The 18,209-nt window shown below is 41.7% G+C and overlaps 1 protein-coding gene across 1 annotated transcript; it reads right to left on the reverse strand.

The window, feature by feature from the left end:
• Positions 1–1,389: 1,389 nt before the first annotated feature.
• On the reverse strand, positions 1,390–17,357 carry LOC146682275 (histone-arginine methyltransferase CARM1-like). Its single transcript, XM_085448559.1, has 14 exons — positions 17,277–17,357; positions 15,563–15,689; positions 14,628–14,756; positions 14,386–14,540; positions 14,210–14,314; positions 13,817–13,927; positions 12,202–12,379; positions 11,590–11,680; positions 9,150–9,231; positions 6,129–6,214; positions 5,531–5,620; positions 5,163–5,300; positions 4,681–4,770; positions 1,390–4,577 (listed from the first exon to the last, which is right to left on the reverse strand). Exons 1-14 carry the CDS (start codon positions 17,337–17,339, stop codon positions 4,535–4,537), a joined length of 1,488 nt encoding a protein of 495 aa, XP_085304685.1. The 5' UTR covers positions 17,340–17,357; the 3' UTR covers positions 1,390–4,534.
• Between the last annotated feature and the right edge of the window lie 852 nt (positions 17,358–18,209).

Here is an 18,209-nt window from a genome sequence, read left to right on the forward strand (position 1 = left end):
ATTATTAAGTCATGTACTAACAGAGACTTGGAGGAGAGAGACCTAATATTTAATAATCCACATTTCACTGTGTTACTCTTTGGTTCAGATGTGGATACTGTATTGTTCTTTCTTTGTAATTGTTTATGTTTAAGTTGTTTGTTGCTGGTTTTTAGTTTGTTTTTTGTCTGTTTGGGAGCTGACACAGTCTCTATGGAGATGGGTTTTTGGGGGGTAGCAGGAGCAGAGAAGCTGCAGAGAGGCGTGTAAGACTGCAACTCTGCTTCCTGGTCCCAACTCTGGATAGTCATATTTTGGGGGGTTTAATAAATTTGTCCATGTTTCTAGAAATGAGAGCTGCTCCATCCAAAGTGGGATGGATGCCGTCTCTCCTAACAAGACCAGGTTTCCTCCAGAAGGTTTGCCAATTATCTATGAAGCCCACATCGTTTCTGGGACACCACTCAGACAGCCAGCAATTTAAGCAGAACATGCGGCTAAACATGTCACTCCTGGTCTGATTGGGGAGGGGACCAGAGAAAACTACAGAGTCCCACATTGTTTTGGCAAAGTTGCACACCGATTCAATATTGATTATAGTGACCTCCGATTGGCGTAACCGGGTGTCATTACTGCCGACGTGAATTTTACCCTTATTTACATACATTTACCCTTAGCCAGCAGTTTTAAATTTCCCTCAATGTCGCCTGCTCTGGCCCTTGGAAGACAATTGACTATGGTTGCCGGTGTCTCTAGCTTCACATGTCCCCGGTGGGTGTGTCGCTGAGTGGGGAAAAACGGTTAGACACATGAACGGGTTGGTGGTGTACCTGGGGCTTCTGTTTAGGACTATGCTTCCTCCTCACCGTCACCCAGCCGCCCTCTTTCCCCAGCTGCTCGGGGTCTGCCGGGGAACAGCTAGCGGGGCCTACGCTACCTTCGGCTGCACCAGCTACAGGGGCCTGGCTAGCTACGGGTGAATGAAGGGTGCGAAGCCGAGTCTCCAGTTCAACAATCCTGGCCTCCAGAGCTGCAAATATGCTACATTTGTTACAGATATCATTACTGCTAAAGGAGGCCGAGGAGTAACTAAACATCTGACACAATCAGCAGGAAAGTGCAGGAGGGACAGGTGAAGTAGCCATGGTGCTAACGAGTCGGCTACGAGTTAAGCTAAGCTAAGCTAGCGAAACAGTACAGAGACAGAGAGTGAATACTTTGGCTATAAGTTAGGTAGTGAGTACACAGAAAGTGTGCTTCGGATGACGCACGTGAAGATTATACTATGAAAAAAGAAGTTATCTAAAAGTTTTTAATTAAATTGCTAAGCAGATAAGCTACTCAGAAACACCACTGTGTTTGAGCAGGAACAGGAAGTGATACTCTACCGCAGAGCGAGCGAACACCAAGTGACAGTCAACTTAATGCTTTATTGTTCAGGAAAAAAACCTCATACATCAGCTTGAAAACTATAATTCTTATGCAGTAAGTGTGGTGTGTATTAACAACATATAGAAAGTACTGTACAAAGATTTAAAATATCATGTCACATTTGACCTCTTCTCTGGAGTTGAAAGATCTAGGGTCAACGTGATAAAAGTCCTATATAAAGCTATTTAAAGCTGTTTGTCTTTGTTTGTATTGACAACATATAGGCATATAAGGTAGTTTATACATGGAGATTTTGAAGATCAACTTACTTTCTACCACAGCATGCAGAGGTTACCTGCACTGGATCTCCATCTCAGGAGAAGTGCTTTTGTTTTAAATAAATGTAATTTCATACACAGACAAAAAATATCTTATTTATTTATAAACAGAAAGGGTCTCCCAAGGCAAATTGATCCTGGGTGAGGGGCCAGACAAAGAGCAGTTCAGTTGACCCCTAAGGAAAGAATAAAATCAAGGGACCAGTGTATCTTGCCTTGCAAAGCGTTACCAGGGCCCTACCCTGGAGCCAGGCCTTGGGATGGAGCTCAAGGGAGAGGGTCTGGTGGTCAGGTTAGCCCATGGGTCCTGGCTGGGCACAGCCTGAAGAAACATCCTACTGGGAGACTTCAACACTAAACATGGACAGCAACAGTGAAGATGGTGGAGCAGACCTGCCTGATCTGAACCCGAGTGGTTTTCTTACTTTTGTGAATAACAAGGACCATGTTCGAACACAGGGGTGTCCATAAGGGCATGAGACACCAAGATGCCCTAGGTCGCAGGTCGATGTCTGATCTTTGTAATCATATCATTGGATTTGTGCCCACATGTTCTGTACATTTGGGTGAAGTGAGGATCTGAGCTTTCAACTGATTGCCAGGTGGTCAGTTGCATCAGGTTTCAGAGAAGGAAGCTAGACAAAGCTGGTATGCCTAAATATATAGTGAGGGTGCTCTGGTAACACCTGGAAGAGGTGCCAGTCTGCAAGATCTTCAACTCTTTCCTCTGGCAAAACGTTGACAGCATTCTGGGGGAAGTTGGGGACAAATGGACCATGTTCTACACCTCCATCGCTGAAGCAGCTGCAAGGAGCTTTGACAGCAAGGTGGTTGGTGCCTGTCATGGTTGTAATCCCCAAAACCAGATGATGGACACCAGAGCTAAAGAGAGCTGAAGATGGAGTTCTGTTGGGCTTGGTTAGCTTGTGGGATTTCAGAGGTAGCTGATGTACAAGTGCAACATGGCGCAGGTGGGGAAAGCAGTGCTGCCCTTACATGGTTGTGCAGTAGAGGTGGGGTGGTGCTGACTTCAACTGGGGATATAGTTGGGCAGTGGAAGGAATATTTCAAGGACCTCCTCAATCTCACAGACACGCCTTCTGTAGAGGAAGCAGAGTCTAGTGACAAGGGGAAGACCCGCCCATCACTGGGGACGTGATCACTGAGGTAGTTAAACAGCTCCTTGGTAGCTGGGCCCCTAGGTTTGACAAGGTTCCCCCTGAGTTCCCCAAAACCTTTGGATGTTGTAGGGCTGTCTTGGTTGACATGTCTCTGCAACATCACATAGAGATCTGGGGTGGTCATGGTCTTCAGCCAGAAAAGAGTATATAGTGCTCACTTCAGGCCAGGAATGACTTGCTGCCCCAAGTAGAGGAGTTTAACCATCTGAGGTCCAGGGTATACTTGGCTGTTTTAACTACTTTGATTTTACCTCTATATTTCACCTTTAAAAACTATTTATCTTGCCTTGTTTGGTATCAACACAACCTCACATGTCTGAATTTACAGCAATTTTTTCAATTTTGACAAATTTTATTAACACAGTTGATCTAAAATCAGACATAAAACATAAAATCAGTGTAAAAAATGTATATATTTTATTGTAAAAACCACAAACATGTTTAATGAATTATTTTTTGTTAAAAATGAAAATAGAAATTGTACATTTTAAAAACCTATGCACAAGTTTTGCAGACAACAAAGTTATATGCAACTATTTTCCTAAAAATGCAACCAAGACATCAGGCATTATTTTTTTTTTGTAACCATTTAAAACAATTTACAGAACAATCAGGTGTTTTGTATCAAATAAGATGCTGCACAAATTATTTGTGCCACTCCAAAAAAAATCATTTCTGTCCACCATAAGACAGAGGAGCACATAACCAGCCTGATACCTGCAGGCCTGGAAGCAGGAGGTATTTTGACACACAAAACAAAACAGACAACTACACTAAATACTAACTACACAAGACAACAGACTAACTTCACACTCCAAACACACTAAACGTCACAAACCTCTCACATTTCAAAACTTGCTATCTCGCTCTTTCCTTTGCTCTTATGCTCTTCTTCCTGCAGTAAACATTACGATAGTATTCAGGAAAAAACATTTATTTTTATCATAACTCTGGTTTTACCTGGTCTATCAACACAATTTAAAAACTGGTATATAGTTTGAAGTCCACATTTCCAACACAAGTTGAAATGGAGACTCAGGGTGGCTGCAACTTATTGCTCTGTCATCTTAAATTGGTCATGTGATTTGGATGCGCTGGCGCATCCGTGGACCCCAAAGGGTTAAATATCTTAGGGTCTTGTTCATGAGTGAGGGGAGAGGGAAACAAGAGACTGACAGAGCGATTGGGGCTATACCAGTTTGTCATAGTGTAGAAGGCTAAGCTGTCGCTTTGCTGGTCGATCTACATCCCTATCCACACCTATGGTCACAAGCTCTGGATGGTGACTGAAAGAAAAACAAGAACGCAGAAACAAGTGCCAGAAATTATTTTTTTCCAAAGGGTAGCTGGCCTCTCCCTTAGAGAGAGTGTGAGGAGTTCAGTCTTTTGAAAGGGACATGCTGGGCATGTCCCAGCAGAAGGAGGCCCCAAGAAGACCCAGGACATGCTGGGGGAGATTACATCTCTCAGCTGGCCTGGGAAAGCTTGGTGTTCCCCTGGATAAGCTGAAGGAGGTGGCTGGGAAGTGGGAGGTCTTGGAGTCTCTGCTTAGAATGCTGTCCACGTGACCCATGCCCAGATAAACAGAAGATGATGGATGGATGGATATTTATGGACATAGAACTTACATGAACTGTACAAATTGTACTCATGTTTAAATTTGGTCTACTGACAAAATGAACTTTGAAGATTTCCACTTGGGTAACTTCTGAAGTTGAAAGCAAACAAAAAGAAACAAATCAAGATTTCATGGGCAAATTTTATAGCAAAATAATTCAGCATGTATGCATTAAAGAGTAGAGAGAAGTGACCTGAAGAAAGGATTCTTGAGATCCAGGATGTTCCCAGATCTGAAGCCTGATTGGTCCACTGTAGCTGTGATGTGGATGTCATAGCTTTGTCTGGAGTGAGAAAGATAAGGGTTGGTACAAGTTGAAATCTGTAACCTGGGAAAAACTTGTTGTTGAACCTTTATTGATCCCCAACCCCACTGACTTGTCTGCGATAAGTGCCTTTATTTGCCCACAAAGGTACATAAAAAGTGATTAGGAAGGCAACTGACAGATAATTAACTGGCAAATATTGTATCATTCATATTTGTAAGTAACGAGACAGTCTGAATTAGCTGATTATGTATTTTTCTGTGAGTTTCTCTCTTTTCTTGTGAAAACGTGTCCAACTGGCAACTCGAGCACTTTAAGCACCTGTGGAACTAAAGCAGGGTATTAAAGCTCCTTTGCTTTTCCCTCTTTGCCCTATTGATAATGCAGTCCTATGGACAACACAGCTGTACCTGTTGTTAGCAGCCAGTTGGACTGTCCCAGACAAAGTCTGTCCAAGCTTGGCAAAGAGCGGCGTCTGAAGTAGACATCTGACCTGGAACCAGCGGGTCAGAGGCTCTGTGGGAGCAGTGGAGAACCATACTGTGGCCCTACAAAGAGAGTGAGAGAGATCACCTCCATACTGAACGGCTTCAGGTGAATATACCTATTGAGGGGGACATGGCTTAATATTTTGTTTGTCAGATCAAAATTTTCTGTGTGCTTGAATAATCAAAGTTTTTCTGTTGCTATAACATATTTTCGTTCCATGCATCCTTCCATTTGGTCTGCATTGAAAATCCTTCATTAAATCTTAGAAAGAAAGCATTGGATTACTTACTTGGATCCCAGGTAGGCCACATCAAACCAGAAGGCAAGTCCATGGATCAGACCAGACTGGAGCAGAGTAAACACAAAGGGAATCTCTATTCTGTAAACACAGATTTTGTTTTTCAATTTTCATCAAATAGTTAAAAACATTATAAGAAAAGTGTTGCACACAAAGGTTTTGGCATCCAGTGTTCGTTAATATGTCATTAACTTGTGTTTTTCTCAAACTGTTTGGACTATCTAGCATCACCTTACTTTCCAACCAGAAAAAGTAAAACATTAAGTAGTAACATATGTAAAGTATAATAAAGTATTAAATCATAAAGTAAGTCAATAATTTAACTTTGAACATTAAAAAAATGAAATGGCAAAGCTATCATTTATAGCACACTATAACAAAACCAACAGGAATTCTTAGAGTTAACTGATGTACGCTGTGTTTTTACTCAGGTGTGACTCGTTTATTTATATAACCACTCATCTGTTTTCTGCCTATAAGTACATTCCAGTCACATCTTAAATCATCAATAATGTGACATAATCACTGCATAGATGAGGTGTAGATACAATGTTTCTGATCAGGCAACAAATATGATTCAGTGTATAACCTGAGTAAATCCTCTTCTTTAGCTTCCATGAAATTGATGCAGTGCTTGACAGACCTGGCCATCAGGATATGAACATCAAATGTGTCCTGGAACAAACGTTTAAATTTATTACAAGCTTTTGATAAGAGTATAAAATTTAGGAGGAAAAAGAAACTGCGAAAGCAACAATGCCAATTATCACACAGAGTGATGACAAATTAAAAGAGCACACATTAAAAAATGTCACAGTAAGTGTTCGTCCACAGCGGCTCCAGGGCTCCTTTGCACTGATTCTCTGTCCCTTTAGGCCGGAACTTGAACTTCTGGCTCTGTGGACGCATTCGTCCAAAAGACATTTCCTTGTTTTCCTGTTTTGATGTCATGCACAGAGAGTGCTCAGTTGTGTTGAGGAACATATTATTCATGGTCCTGGGTGAGTTCACGCAGCATTTTGCATCACTTTGATGTTTTTGTTTTAAATAGAAAAGCTTATTGTGGTTGCTGCTTTGTGTAATGTTTATAATAACTTCAGGAAGTCCTTAGTGTATTTAGTTCTCAGTTCCTAGTTTCCTTAGCTTTATTCCTTGTTTTGTGTCCTTCCTTCTGGTGACAGTTCTCTTGTATTAAGTTTATGAATATGTGTTTTCCCTCTTCAGTTTTCACTCCTCCTGCTTTATTTTGTGTTTGTTTTGTGTACCTTGCCTTCAGCTCCCTTTGTCAGACCGCCAGTTTACCTTCCCCTCATGCAATGTTGCCTCTAATGTTTCACGTGTCTGAACGAACACAAACTCCCTGAGCGTCTCTTGGACCGCTGTGAGCAACAGCAGACGTGTGCACTGTAGTCACGCCAGCATCCGATCCATCCAAGTCACATGTTTATTAAAGTAATCAAATTACAGCATTTATGTTAGACGACTTCTAATTAACTGCTTTATCCCACTTACAATGAAAATTTAAAAGAATCTTGTTCATGACCTGTAGCATGTTAACACTGTTGGAAGGAAAAATAACTTGAACTCCAATTTTGAAAACACAACTTTCTTTTTTAAATAAAGCTCTGACTGTATGATGAGTCTGTGGTCTGGGAGAGAGTCTGTAACTCTGTCTGCAAATACAGTAAATAATGACCAATGTTGGGTAATTAACTATATAGTTACTTCTTCAAAAAAGTAACTGAGTTTTGCAAACAACAAAGTTTTGCAGCTGTTTACCTAAAAATGCAGCCAAGGTGTTTTTAAACAAACATTTCAAACTATTTACAGAACAATCAGCTGTTCTGCATCAAATCTGATGCCACACAAATTATTTGTTTCACTCCAAAAATAATTTCTGTCCACTATGAGATGAAGGAGAACAACAGCCTGATACCTGCAGGCCTGACAGCAGCAGATGTGTCACTGCTGTAACACCTGTAACACTCAGCAGGCGCCTCATTGTTCTGACACACACAACAACACTATTGACTACACTACACACTAACTACACACTAACTACACAAGATTTGTGCTAAACGTCTCAAATCTCTCACATCTCAAACACGCCGTCACTCCTAAAACTTCCCCCTCCCTAAACAACTAAAGGCCATGTTGCCATATAATTTTTTTGATTGGTCCACATGGTACATTTTTCCACCAATAGGAAAGGCTGGGAGTTTTGTTTTTGCTCACAGGCTTTTGAGAGTTTTCCTTATAAAACGCCGTTTTTACCGTTTCTTCCTGCAGTAAATATAAACAACGACAGTATTCAGGAAGAAAACCAAACATTGCAGATATTTTATCATAACTCTGGTTTTACGTGGCCGATCAACACAATTTAAAAACTGGTATAAAGTCCACACTTTGTCCGTCAGTTGTTTGTCTGTCCTGCTCACGTCTCCAATGGTTGTACACGTTGTCATTAACGTGGCTTCACTCCACATCAGCCGCTTTGCTAAAACACCGGTGTCAGCACATAAGGACGCTGTCAGAGCCTGTCAGCGATGTTGATTAGCTGCGTATATACGAATGTGAATCGCATCATTGGCTGGACTGTGGGATAAGGTGGCATCGTTCTGATCCCATACGGGAGCAGCCAGTCACTGACTAACACTGCAGAACTGAATTGTTAAAGTATTTATTTTAATTTCAATTCAGGTTAGATTTTTCATCTGTGCGCAGAGACCGTGCCTGCAATTGTGCTGGACTCCACAATTCTGACAATATTATGTACATCATTTTGATCAAAACCATCCAATGAGCCCTCAATAAAACAGCTTTATCTTTTGTTTTTATCATAACATGATGAGGAAGACAATCAAAACAACTGGGAACTGTTCTACAGTTCCCAGTTGCCTGGTTTAGACTGTTCAGTAAAACTCATGATGGTCTCTGGGTTCAAGCCAATGACCCATCTGTGAGAACAATTTTCATTGCTAAAAGTGGAGTCAGTTTAACACAGAATTTGGCATTGATGACCATACAACCCTGAGCATGATTGATCTTGTCCAAACTCAAATGCTAAATACGATCAGGCCTGGTTAGTACTCGAATCGAAAAGTACTTTGATGCCATGATCCAACCGCCATAGGCAGAATCTGGACTCAGTGCTCATGGACTGTCTCTGACACCTCCCATTATATGAAACTTCACCTTCAATTTAGAGATGGTACTAGGCCTCACTTGAAACAATGCTGCTACTTGATTTTGCAGAAGACCAAATTGTAGTTGCCAGATCAGCCAAATGTGTCATGCTTGGATAAGATATCTATTGACTGTTGAAACGGGGTCCATGCTAACAGGTCCTGATAATCAGGCACCAGTCAGCCACCTGATCATCAGCTCTAACAGAAGCTCAAAACAAGAGTCAATCATACAACAAGCTGACTGGAAATGGTAGCGCAGATTTGGCACGTTTTTCATGGGTGCAACCCACTAATACATTTTCCTTACAAATGTGGCACCATCTAAGATCACAAATATCCTTAGTTTTTGTGCTGAGTTTAATGTTCATTACACATTTTCTATTCATCTACGTGTATGTTTTGTATCATACAGTGCACCATACCACTATAGGCTGCCTGAATAACTCTTCCACCGCAGCATTGTGAAGAGCACTCAGGTTCACGCCATAGAAGCTCCTCTGCTGCCTGAAGGGAAACATGTAAAGAGCAGAGATCAAGTTATTTGCAGTCGACCGATTGGCACAACTGGTGGTTAACACCGTACCTGTAATTTTACCCCTCAGTTTCTAAATGCGCTCAGATTGCAACTTAATTAGTCTGAGCAAAATATTTAACAATAGCTTATATATACTGTGGTGTGAAAAAATGTTTGCCCTCTTCCTTTTTTCCCATTTAGATAAAACATAACAAAAGTAAACACAACATGCAGTTTGTGAATGAAGGTGTAAAACAATCTGCATCTACAACCTACAAAAGTAATTACCCCCCCTAAACCTAACGAGTGGTTGGGCCACGCTTAGCACCAACAACAGTAGTCAGATGTTTGTCATAACTGGCAATGAGTGTTTTAGAGTGGAATTTAGACCCACTCATCTTTGCAGAATTGATGTAATTCAGCCACGCTGCAGGGTATTTTTAAGGTCGTGCCACAGCATGTCAGTCGGATTCAGGTCAGGATTTTGGATGGATGAAGAAAAACAAAATGAAGACTTTGGAGGGGTCTAGTCAGAGGTGGACTTGCTGATGTGTTTGGATCGTTATCCTGCTGTAGAGCTCAGGGTGACGAGCAGATGGTCGGACATTCTCCTTCAGGATGTTCTGGTAGACATTCATGGTTCCGTTTACCACGGCCAGTCTTCCAGGTCTCGCGGCAGCAAAACCTCCCCAGACCAGACCCCCAGGGCCATGAAGGTTTTGATTTTTTTTCCCCTTAATAATAAACGCCTTCATTTTGTGTTCACTTGTGTTAACTTTGTCTAATATTTAAGTTTGTTGGATCAGAAATGTGTATGAGAAATACACAACCCCCACCCCCCAAAAAACAGGAAATCATGCAGAACTTCAGAGAATAATTAATGTTATTGTAAATGTGATTACAAAGATTAAAATTGTCAAATGTCTTTCTTCTACTGCTGAAAAGTGAGGGAAGTAGAAACTGATGGAAAACGTTTACAGTTTACATTCATTCCTCAGTACCGACGGAGCCTGACCTGCACATAGTGGTAAAGCAGTGAGGGGAAGAGAGCATAGCAGCACTCACATACACACACATGGTGGCATGCATGCATGCACATGCAAACTCCAAAACAGAGGTGGTATTGTTTGCAGGCTGAACACGTCAAAGGCATGGAAGCGATCATCACCAGAGCTGTATTTTAAACGAAGTCAGAAGTCTTAAAAACATGTTCTGTGAACTGGCCAAAGCATGCTGGCACATACGAGCGGTGATCAGGCCTGAGAGCCCAGTAATTAGGGCTGTATCCACATGAGTCAGGTGCTCAGAGTCCCCTGTATGACCTCTGGTCTAGTATGCATGCCGTTTTCCACTTTGTCCAACATCACATCAAACAAATGAATGACAAATGTTATAAAAACAAGAAAGGCATGCTGTCTCATCATAAAAGTTCTTTCTGTTCCTTTTTTGTTGTGTTTCTTCAAAGTATATTTCTCCCTGTGTTAACATGAAATGATGGGTCCAGGTGATCAGAAATATTCCTGCCTTAGCTTAAAAATCAGAAGGTCAAGACTAGGGTCCAGTTGTGTTTCAGAGAATAAGGTTTAAATACTATTTTGAGAAAACGATTCTATTTGGGAATTTGTGCTAATATGCAGATTACAGTTGTTGTTTCAAGATAAACTGCCATGGATACTACACCCTCACGCCTTATGTAGATGATTAGCCGTCTTGTGATAGAACATACGTCCTTTATTGCACGAGGGTGGAACCGTTGATAACCTTGCATCTGTGCATCACCAGCCATTTCAATTTGTACAAATCCACTCGTCCTATTTGTGAGGTTGACCAAATGGAGCTTTTTGCACCATCTGATTAACCACACTGTGTCTCTGTGCAAAAAGATCATTTCCTTCCTTGCTACTAAAACCGATTTCACTCACTCAGAGGGTACAGCAATATTACTTTCTATGTGTTATTTAGATTTTTTTTGTGTGCCTTGCATTTGGTTTTACTTCCCCTTCTGTCTCGTTGATCCGGTTCAGTTCACCAGTGCATTGTTTTCCCAGCTGAGTTGCTTCTCTCTAATCACCTCCTGTGCATATTTAAGCCCTCAGTTTGACATGTTTTTCCCTCGTTTGCACCCTACTATATGTCCCGTACCTCTTCAGCTTCTGACTTTTTCCTGCTTTCTTTATGGACTTCGACTGATACAAAAAAACCCAAATCCATTTTGGTTTGTATGAGTCAGGACTGGACTAAATGTTTCACAGCCTGACTGTCAAACGCGCGAGATATAAAAAGGAGCCAGTGTGTTCGTGTCCCCGGGAATAGAGTTATGTCTGTGCATCTGTGCGTGAGTGACAGACCAGAAATTGGCCCGTGCGTAGTGCTCAAAGTACAGCTGGTCATCACTGAAAGGAGCCACGTGAATGTCTCCATAGGAGGGAAACATCACACCTGGAAATTGAGAGAAGTGGATAATAATAGAAAGGCAGAGAAAATGAATAAGTGAAAGACAAAAACGCTAACAGAGGAAGATATAGTCGCTCCTGTTCCACTGCAGAATGTGGGGGCAGGCTCAAGGTGCAGTTTCATAAAACTGCTTCAGCCAATGAGCTGCTGTCACCATAAAATCGAACCAAACCTCGTCAGCAGAGGAAATCAAGATTTCACTGCATTGCTGTTTATTACTTCCACCATTAGAGTGACAGCAGCAGTTTTCATTTGTTATTCCTCTCACGTAAAGAAAATGCACCGAGCTGAAGAGCTGAACTAATCAGTCCAGCCCTGCTCAGTACTTTTTGAGGTGCCACTTGGAACAAAGTACCTTCTTACTCAGAACAAAGAGAATTCCTGCAGTTGGAACTCAATTAAAGGTGTTCTTTTTCTCAGTGTTTTTAATCACATCCATAGTGGCTTATACAAATGATGCCTCGTTACATTAAAACATAGTTTAACCTCAATATCTGGATTCCTACCATTGGGTTTGAGCCATCTCCTGGCAAACAAGAAGTTCTCCATGAGCCTTTCGTTAACTAACATATAACCCATGGGCTCAGAGATGATGACATCCACCATGTCAGGAAGATTGACCTGCTCCATCTCCCCCTCAAAGACCCTGATGTGCTCAGAGAGACGGTTATCCTCCACCAGGATCTGAACAGGAGACAGAAAATATCTCCTGCGTTAAACAACTCACTGTAAGACTGCACGACTATTAAAGAATATTAACTTCACTCCATAGCACCAGGACACTGTACCACATACTATACTGTACTGTGCAACACTCTGGAAACATGTTAGCAGACGTTCCTATTTTGTCTTATGTTTGTATCCCAGTCATTATCAATCTGTTTCATAATAAGTAATCATTTTAGCCATTGTGAACCCCACTTTTTAGAGAAGTTTGTCTCCAAATAAACTTTCATGTTTATGAGAAATAGTTTTCTCAAGTTTTTAACAGGACTTTAGCTAGGGTTTATTAAACTCATTTGACTCAGGAATGGACTTTTGTAGTCTAAAGCCTGCAGTACTAAAGTACTTTAGCCTACAAGCTACAGTTGCTTGTGTGGCAAGATCTGAAAACTGCTGTTCACAAACGCTGCCCATCTAATCTGACTGAGCTGGAGCTGTTTCAAAGAAGAATGGGCAAAGATTTCAGTCTGTAGATGTGCAAAGCTGGTAGAGACAGACCCTAAAAGACTGGCAGCTGGAACTGCAGCAAAAGCTGGTTCTACAAAGTATTGACTCAGGGGCTGAATAATTACACACACCCCACTTTGCAGTTATTTATTTGTAAAACATGTTTGGAGTCATGTCTGATGTTCGTTCCACTTCTCACGTGTGCACCACTTTGTGTTGGTCTTTCACCTGGAATTATAATAAAACTGATTCATGTTTGTGGCTGTAATGTGACAAAATGTGGGAAAGTTCAAGGGGGCCGAATACTTTTGCAAACCACTGTACATGCCAATATGTAATTACCAGTCCACCTAACACGAATGTCTTCTAACTGTGGTAGGATGGCAGAATATTTGGAGCAAATCCATGCAGACACAAAGGAAGAATGCACACACAGAAAGTCTCCTGTTGTTAAAGTTTGCATTACTTATTTAACCCAAAGAGTTTTTACAAATAGCTGTTCCTGTCTGTGTTTAAAAAGCACTTTTGCATGACAGTAGTATTGTTTCAGTTACGAATGTATCATTTCCAGCACTGGTGTAAGTCTGTACTGTGTGCTTCAGCTTTCTGCAGCCCCTATCCTACTAAACTCTTGGCCACATGTTGAAGCAATCCATTAACTCCTGAGAATGCCACGCTCTGCATCTCATGTATGTGCCCTATGTGCTTGCACGCATGACTCTGGTCTCACTTAAGACTTTATCAAAGCCAAAATGCATGTAGACTGTAATCCAGGCCCTTCATGTCTTTAGCTCTTACACACCAAAACTTCAAATTATGCTTGTAGGTTAGTTAGAGAATGCTAAACAATGGCTTCATTATTGCAAGAAAGGTTTTCAAATATAAACAAAGAGTTAAACCTGCACAGTTAAGGAAAACAATATAAACGGTAAAAGAATGAACCACGCTGACCTGTGTATACTTGGCCATAGGGCTGGACTCAACAGCATACACTCTGGCAGCCCCTGCCTGCACTGCAAAAAAAGACAGAATACCAGAACCACAGCCCACATCCAGAACCACCTACAGAGACAAGAAAGCATGCAGACGCCAAGTCAAACTTCCCATAGAATAAAGACAAAGTGAAAACCTCAGACCAAAAGTGAAAAGGAAAAGAACTGAAAGTGTCACAAAGCAAAAACTGTAGACAGGTTTTCAGCAAGAGCACAAGCTTTTATATGGAAAACAATAAGAAACCAGGAAATGGGAAAACACGTTTCACAGCAGTGAAATAGGTAAACTGTACAGACCTTATAGACATAATTAAGGAACGTGCTATAACACTATCCATTCATAGAAGTGCACCTTGTCTCTGAAGTCAGCCTCATTGACTAAAATGGCTTTCTGATAGGTGGCGTTCCTCAAGTAGTCCTGAAGCAGGCTCTGCTGCTGGGTCAGACAGCTGTGGAACTGCAAACACGCAGAAGCATTAAACCATGTTCGAGTGTCAAATTTAAGGTTCGAATTCTTGGTTCGCTTACCTGGTAGCACTGTGCAGGGTTCTTTTCAATCCTTCTGTTAAACATTGTTGGTCCTCTCTCTGCATCCTTATTGCCTCCCTGATGTACTTCAATCCAACCTTTCCCCTTCTCTTCATTTTCCTCGGTCTTCAGTAATCTCTGGAAGTTCTGCATATCTAAAGAGTCAAAGACAAGTTTCTTTCAGCAGTCTACAAATCAGAACTTCTCATGGTAGGAATTATTATAGAATATACTCTACAAACCAGCTGGAGTTTTGAATTGCAGCAGAAGACTGAAGTTGTTGTTGTTGGTGACTAAGAAGGACTGACCTCCGACCTGGCAGCAGTCCATCTCCTCGGAAACAGTGAACTGGAAAACCAATGCTTCGTTGGCTGTAAACACGTTCCACACATAAAGAGGACACTTAAAAACAGTAAGATTTGTATCCACAGAGTTTTTAAGTGCCAAACGTCACCGAGATCAGCAGCTGTGAGTCATTTAAAGAACACGTCATAGCAACTGCATTGACACCAGACATGGTGCAGTATTCAGCTTCTTCAGATCATGACACCTCCCCTCTGGGACTGTACAGAAGCAGGGGCGACCTCGTGAATCAGTACCAGAGGGGAGGATGGAAGTCAACTGACTAATGTGTGGCGCAAGGTTTTGCTGGCCATTCACTGTACAAGGTCTGTGCTGGTCTTGCCTTTTCACTTGTTCACCATGAAGGCTGCTGTAAGGGCTTCTAGGTGACTCGGGATTAGGAAGAATGATTCATTAGATGAAAGCCGGAGTATGATCAACACTGGCTGGGCCACCTACGTGAGCTTGAAAGACCCCAAAACCCATAAAGACCTCAGAAACATCACTGAGGAAAACTAAATACAAGACAGAGCGACGTATTTCCATGAAAACTTTACTTAAACAAAAAACATAAACTGCTAATGCTACCCACTCACATGCAAAGTGTTACAGCCAACGTGTGACCCACTGGGACACAAACTTCCATACAAGAGCAGTAAAGTTAGGTCAGAACTAACCACCTTCTATTGCCAGATGATATTCACTATAAATACATATATACATACTTTCAATTACTAACTGGCTTTCTGTTATTACTGCCGCTAACCACTGGTCTAAGCAAACATAGTGTGTTTGTATAGTTGTGTATGTGTTTTGCTTTTCCTTGCGTACTTACCATCCTGCACAGTTACCTGCTGAGCTTCCTGTCCTGTGGTGAGATGAAGAGTGAGTTCTTGGTCGTTTCTCTGTCCGCACACATTCATATGCTGGCCTCTGCTCACCTCTCCTTGAACCTGCTCCTCCTTCAGAAGCCAACCACAGCAAAGTGTTCAGCTCTGTCTTCCAAATCTTAAGTTTGCCTACAAGCGAACTGCATTATGTATAACTGCATTATTAGTTATGGAGCAGAATTTGCTAACTGCAGAGAAAAAACAATACCTATCTTGCACGGACAAAACTATATAAAGTTTTTGCTTTTGTTCACTGGATAAATTCTCAACACAGCAATTTCAGTGATGGGAAATGTCATGGTGGGAATTTCCACTTTCAAATTGAAGGCTGAGCTGGTCGTTCTGATGCTACTGACTTGGCCAATGCAATCCCTACAGTGAAGCATGGTGGTGCGGCATCATACTGTGGGAATGTTTGTTTTTGCTGCAAAAACAGGGAAGACTCGTCAGTGAGTGGTCCAGCCAGAACCCAGGCTTCAGTCAAATGTTCATGTGATGCCAGAGCTACAGGGACACGCCCAAAACGTACTGCAGTCCTTTGCCCTCCAGCCATCCTTTGAACAGTTTTGGGTTTAACTTGACCAAAATTCCAGATAGCTGCTGTGCTATGCACTAATTGGGCGATCGTGGCTCAAGAGTTGGGAGTTCGCCTTGTAATCGGAAGGTTGCCGGTTCGAGCCCCGACAGTCTCGGTCGTTGTGTCCTTGGGCAAGACACTTCACCCGTTGCCTACTGGTGGTGGTCAGAGGGCCCGGTGGCGCCAGTGTCCGGCAGCCTCGCCTCTGTCAGTGCGCCCCAGGCTGGCTGTGGCTACAATGTAGCTGCCATCACCAGTGTGCGAATGGGTGGATGACTGGATATGTAAAGCGCTTTGGGGTCCTTAGGGACTAGTAAAGCGCTATATAAATACAGGCCATTTAATCAGCCTTTATTGATAGCTATCAGAATGGCGTCGATCATGGCACTAACATGTGAACACGCCTCTCCTAACCCGGCCTTACAGCCCATATTGCACCAACCCCTGCTTCTCCACAGTAACACAGGCTGCCAGGCTCATTTAAACTGTAGGAATGATTTACCTGACACCGGGAAAAATACTCTGTCAACCTTACTGTTATAAAGCGACATTAATATGACAAATTAACACTACTGGAATTTTCAGGCCCTATACTGTAAATGTTCAAGTCAACAGGATGTAAGACTTATGTGCATCTGTTAGTTTAACCTTGCTTTAACAATGAACAGTTTCTTCTTCTTCAGCCTAACTGCAAAAAGGTGACAAAGCCTCTGCTGACTTTTACAGATGACTGTAGACACAAATACTTCGACGACTCTCCAGACCTCCTTTGTACATACTGATGAGGATTTGAACCAAAACTTTCACTGATTTTCATTTCAGTTCTTGTGTAATTGTTCTTCTTAACAGCTCAATAATAAATAAAAAGGCATGTTTTTTAGAATTATACACAGCTGATCCTACGTTCTCAACAGCAGCAGCCTGTTTGCTTTCACTTCCACAGCAACAGCATTCATGCAGAATTACAGCTACAGTAGCCAATGCCAGTGCATGCAAAACACTTTATTGGAGGTGAAAGAGTGCACCTCTGTCACCTCCAATATCACCTCTTTATGTGTATCCACGCATGCTTCAGCTCTCACCTTTTCCTGCAGAGTGAAGACCCTGACAGAGAAAGCCAGTGAATGATCACTTCTCGTCTCCATTTTTCAGTGTAAAAGGAAGCTGCTCTTTGGAAAGAGAGAAAAAGGGAGGAGGAGGCACAGAAGGAATGGAAGAAAGAGGGAGGAGGGATGAATGCAGGGAGTCCAGCAGGGAAAATAAATTACGTAGAAATCCAGAACTAACCAACTAACATAACATCGGAGCAGTAGCCTCGCTGGCTCAGTTGTACATTGTGGTATAGCTCCCAAAGAAAAAACGAAAGTCTGCATTTAGTATTCCAGAAGTAACTTACTGGAATACTGGAATACTGCATTCAGTATTCCAGTATCAATCGTGTATTGTAACGTCGAGGTGTTAGATCAGCGTTTCAGTCTCAGTACAGCTACACCCTGCAGCTGAGCTGGAGCACAAACAGTGTTTCAAAGAGAAGAATTGTTTTCTCACACTGGTGTTAACATTAGGTCAGTGGAACTTTACATTATCGACAGGTTCAGAAGTGGATTATTTGCTGTTTGTTCTTGTATTTGGATCGATACTTGATACGTTTAAGATTTGGACAAACGCGCACTGAAAGTGTATTTGTGCTCTGCTCTTTAAAATTCTGTTGACATGAATCATTACTGTTGCATCTTTATAAAACAAACAAATATGATTTATGGTGACTTGACAATAGTGAAAATAGTCTTCTTACATTTTTAAATTAATCAAATAAACTGTTAAAACTCTTTATTAGTATGATTAAAATTATTATGTTGATGTGTTTGTGACATTTTCATTGACTAATCACAGTGTAAGTAAATCCTGGTCTTCTCACTCAGAGTACAAATGTTGGTGTAAAACTACTCTCTGGGACCTGATAGTTTTATAATTTATCGTGAGCAGATGTAGTTTTTTTACAGTGCTTGCAAAGA

This window comes from Copadichromis virginalis, linkage group LG23 (assembly GCF_057382275.1).
Source record: "Copadichromis virginalis isolate Kocher_CV1m ecotype Utaka linkage group LG23, C_Virginalis_male_GT1.1, whole genome shotgun sequence".
NCBI lineage: Eukaryota > Metazoa > Chordata > Actinopteri > Cichliformes > Cichlidae > Copadichromis > Copadichromis virginalis.

What these genes read in the sequence shown, in the direction of transcription:
- LOC146682275 (XM_085448559.1), bottom strand. Translation starts at nt 17,339, where the DNA reads ATGGAGACGAGAAGTGATCATTCACTGGCTTTCTCTGTCAGGGTCTTC. An exon ending in GCAGGTAACTGTGCAGGATG is followed by an intron (nt 14,757 to 15,562) that starts GTAAGTACGCAA and finishes ACGTGTTTACAG; the next exon opens with CCAACGAAGCATTGGTTTTC. An exon ending in GTGGCCTACCTGGGATCCAA is followed by an intron (nt 5,301 to 5,530) that starts GTAAGTAATCCA and finishes CTCTCTTTGTAG; the next exon opens with GGCCACAGTATGGTTCTCCA.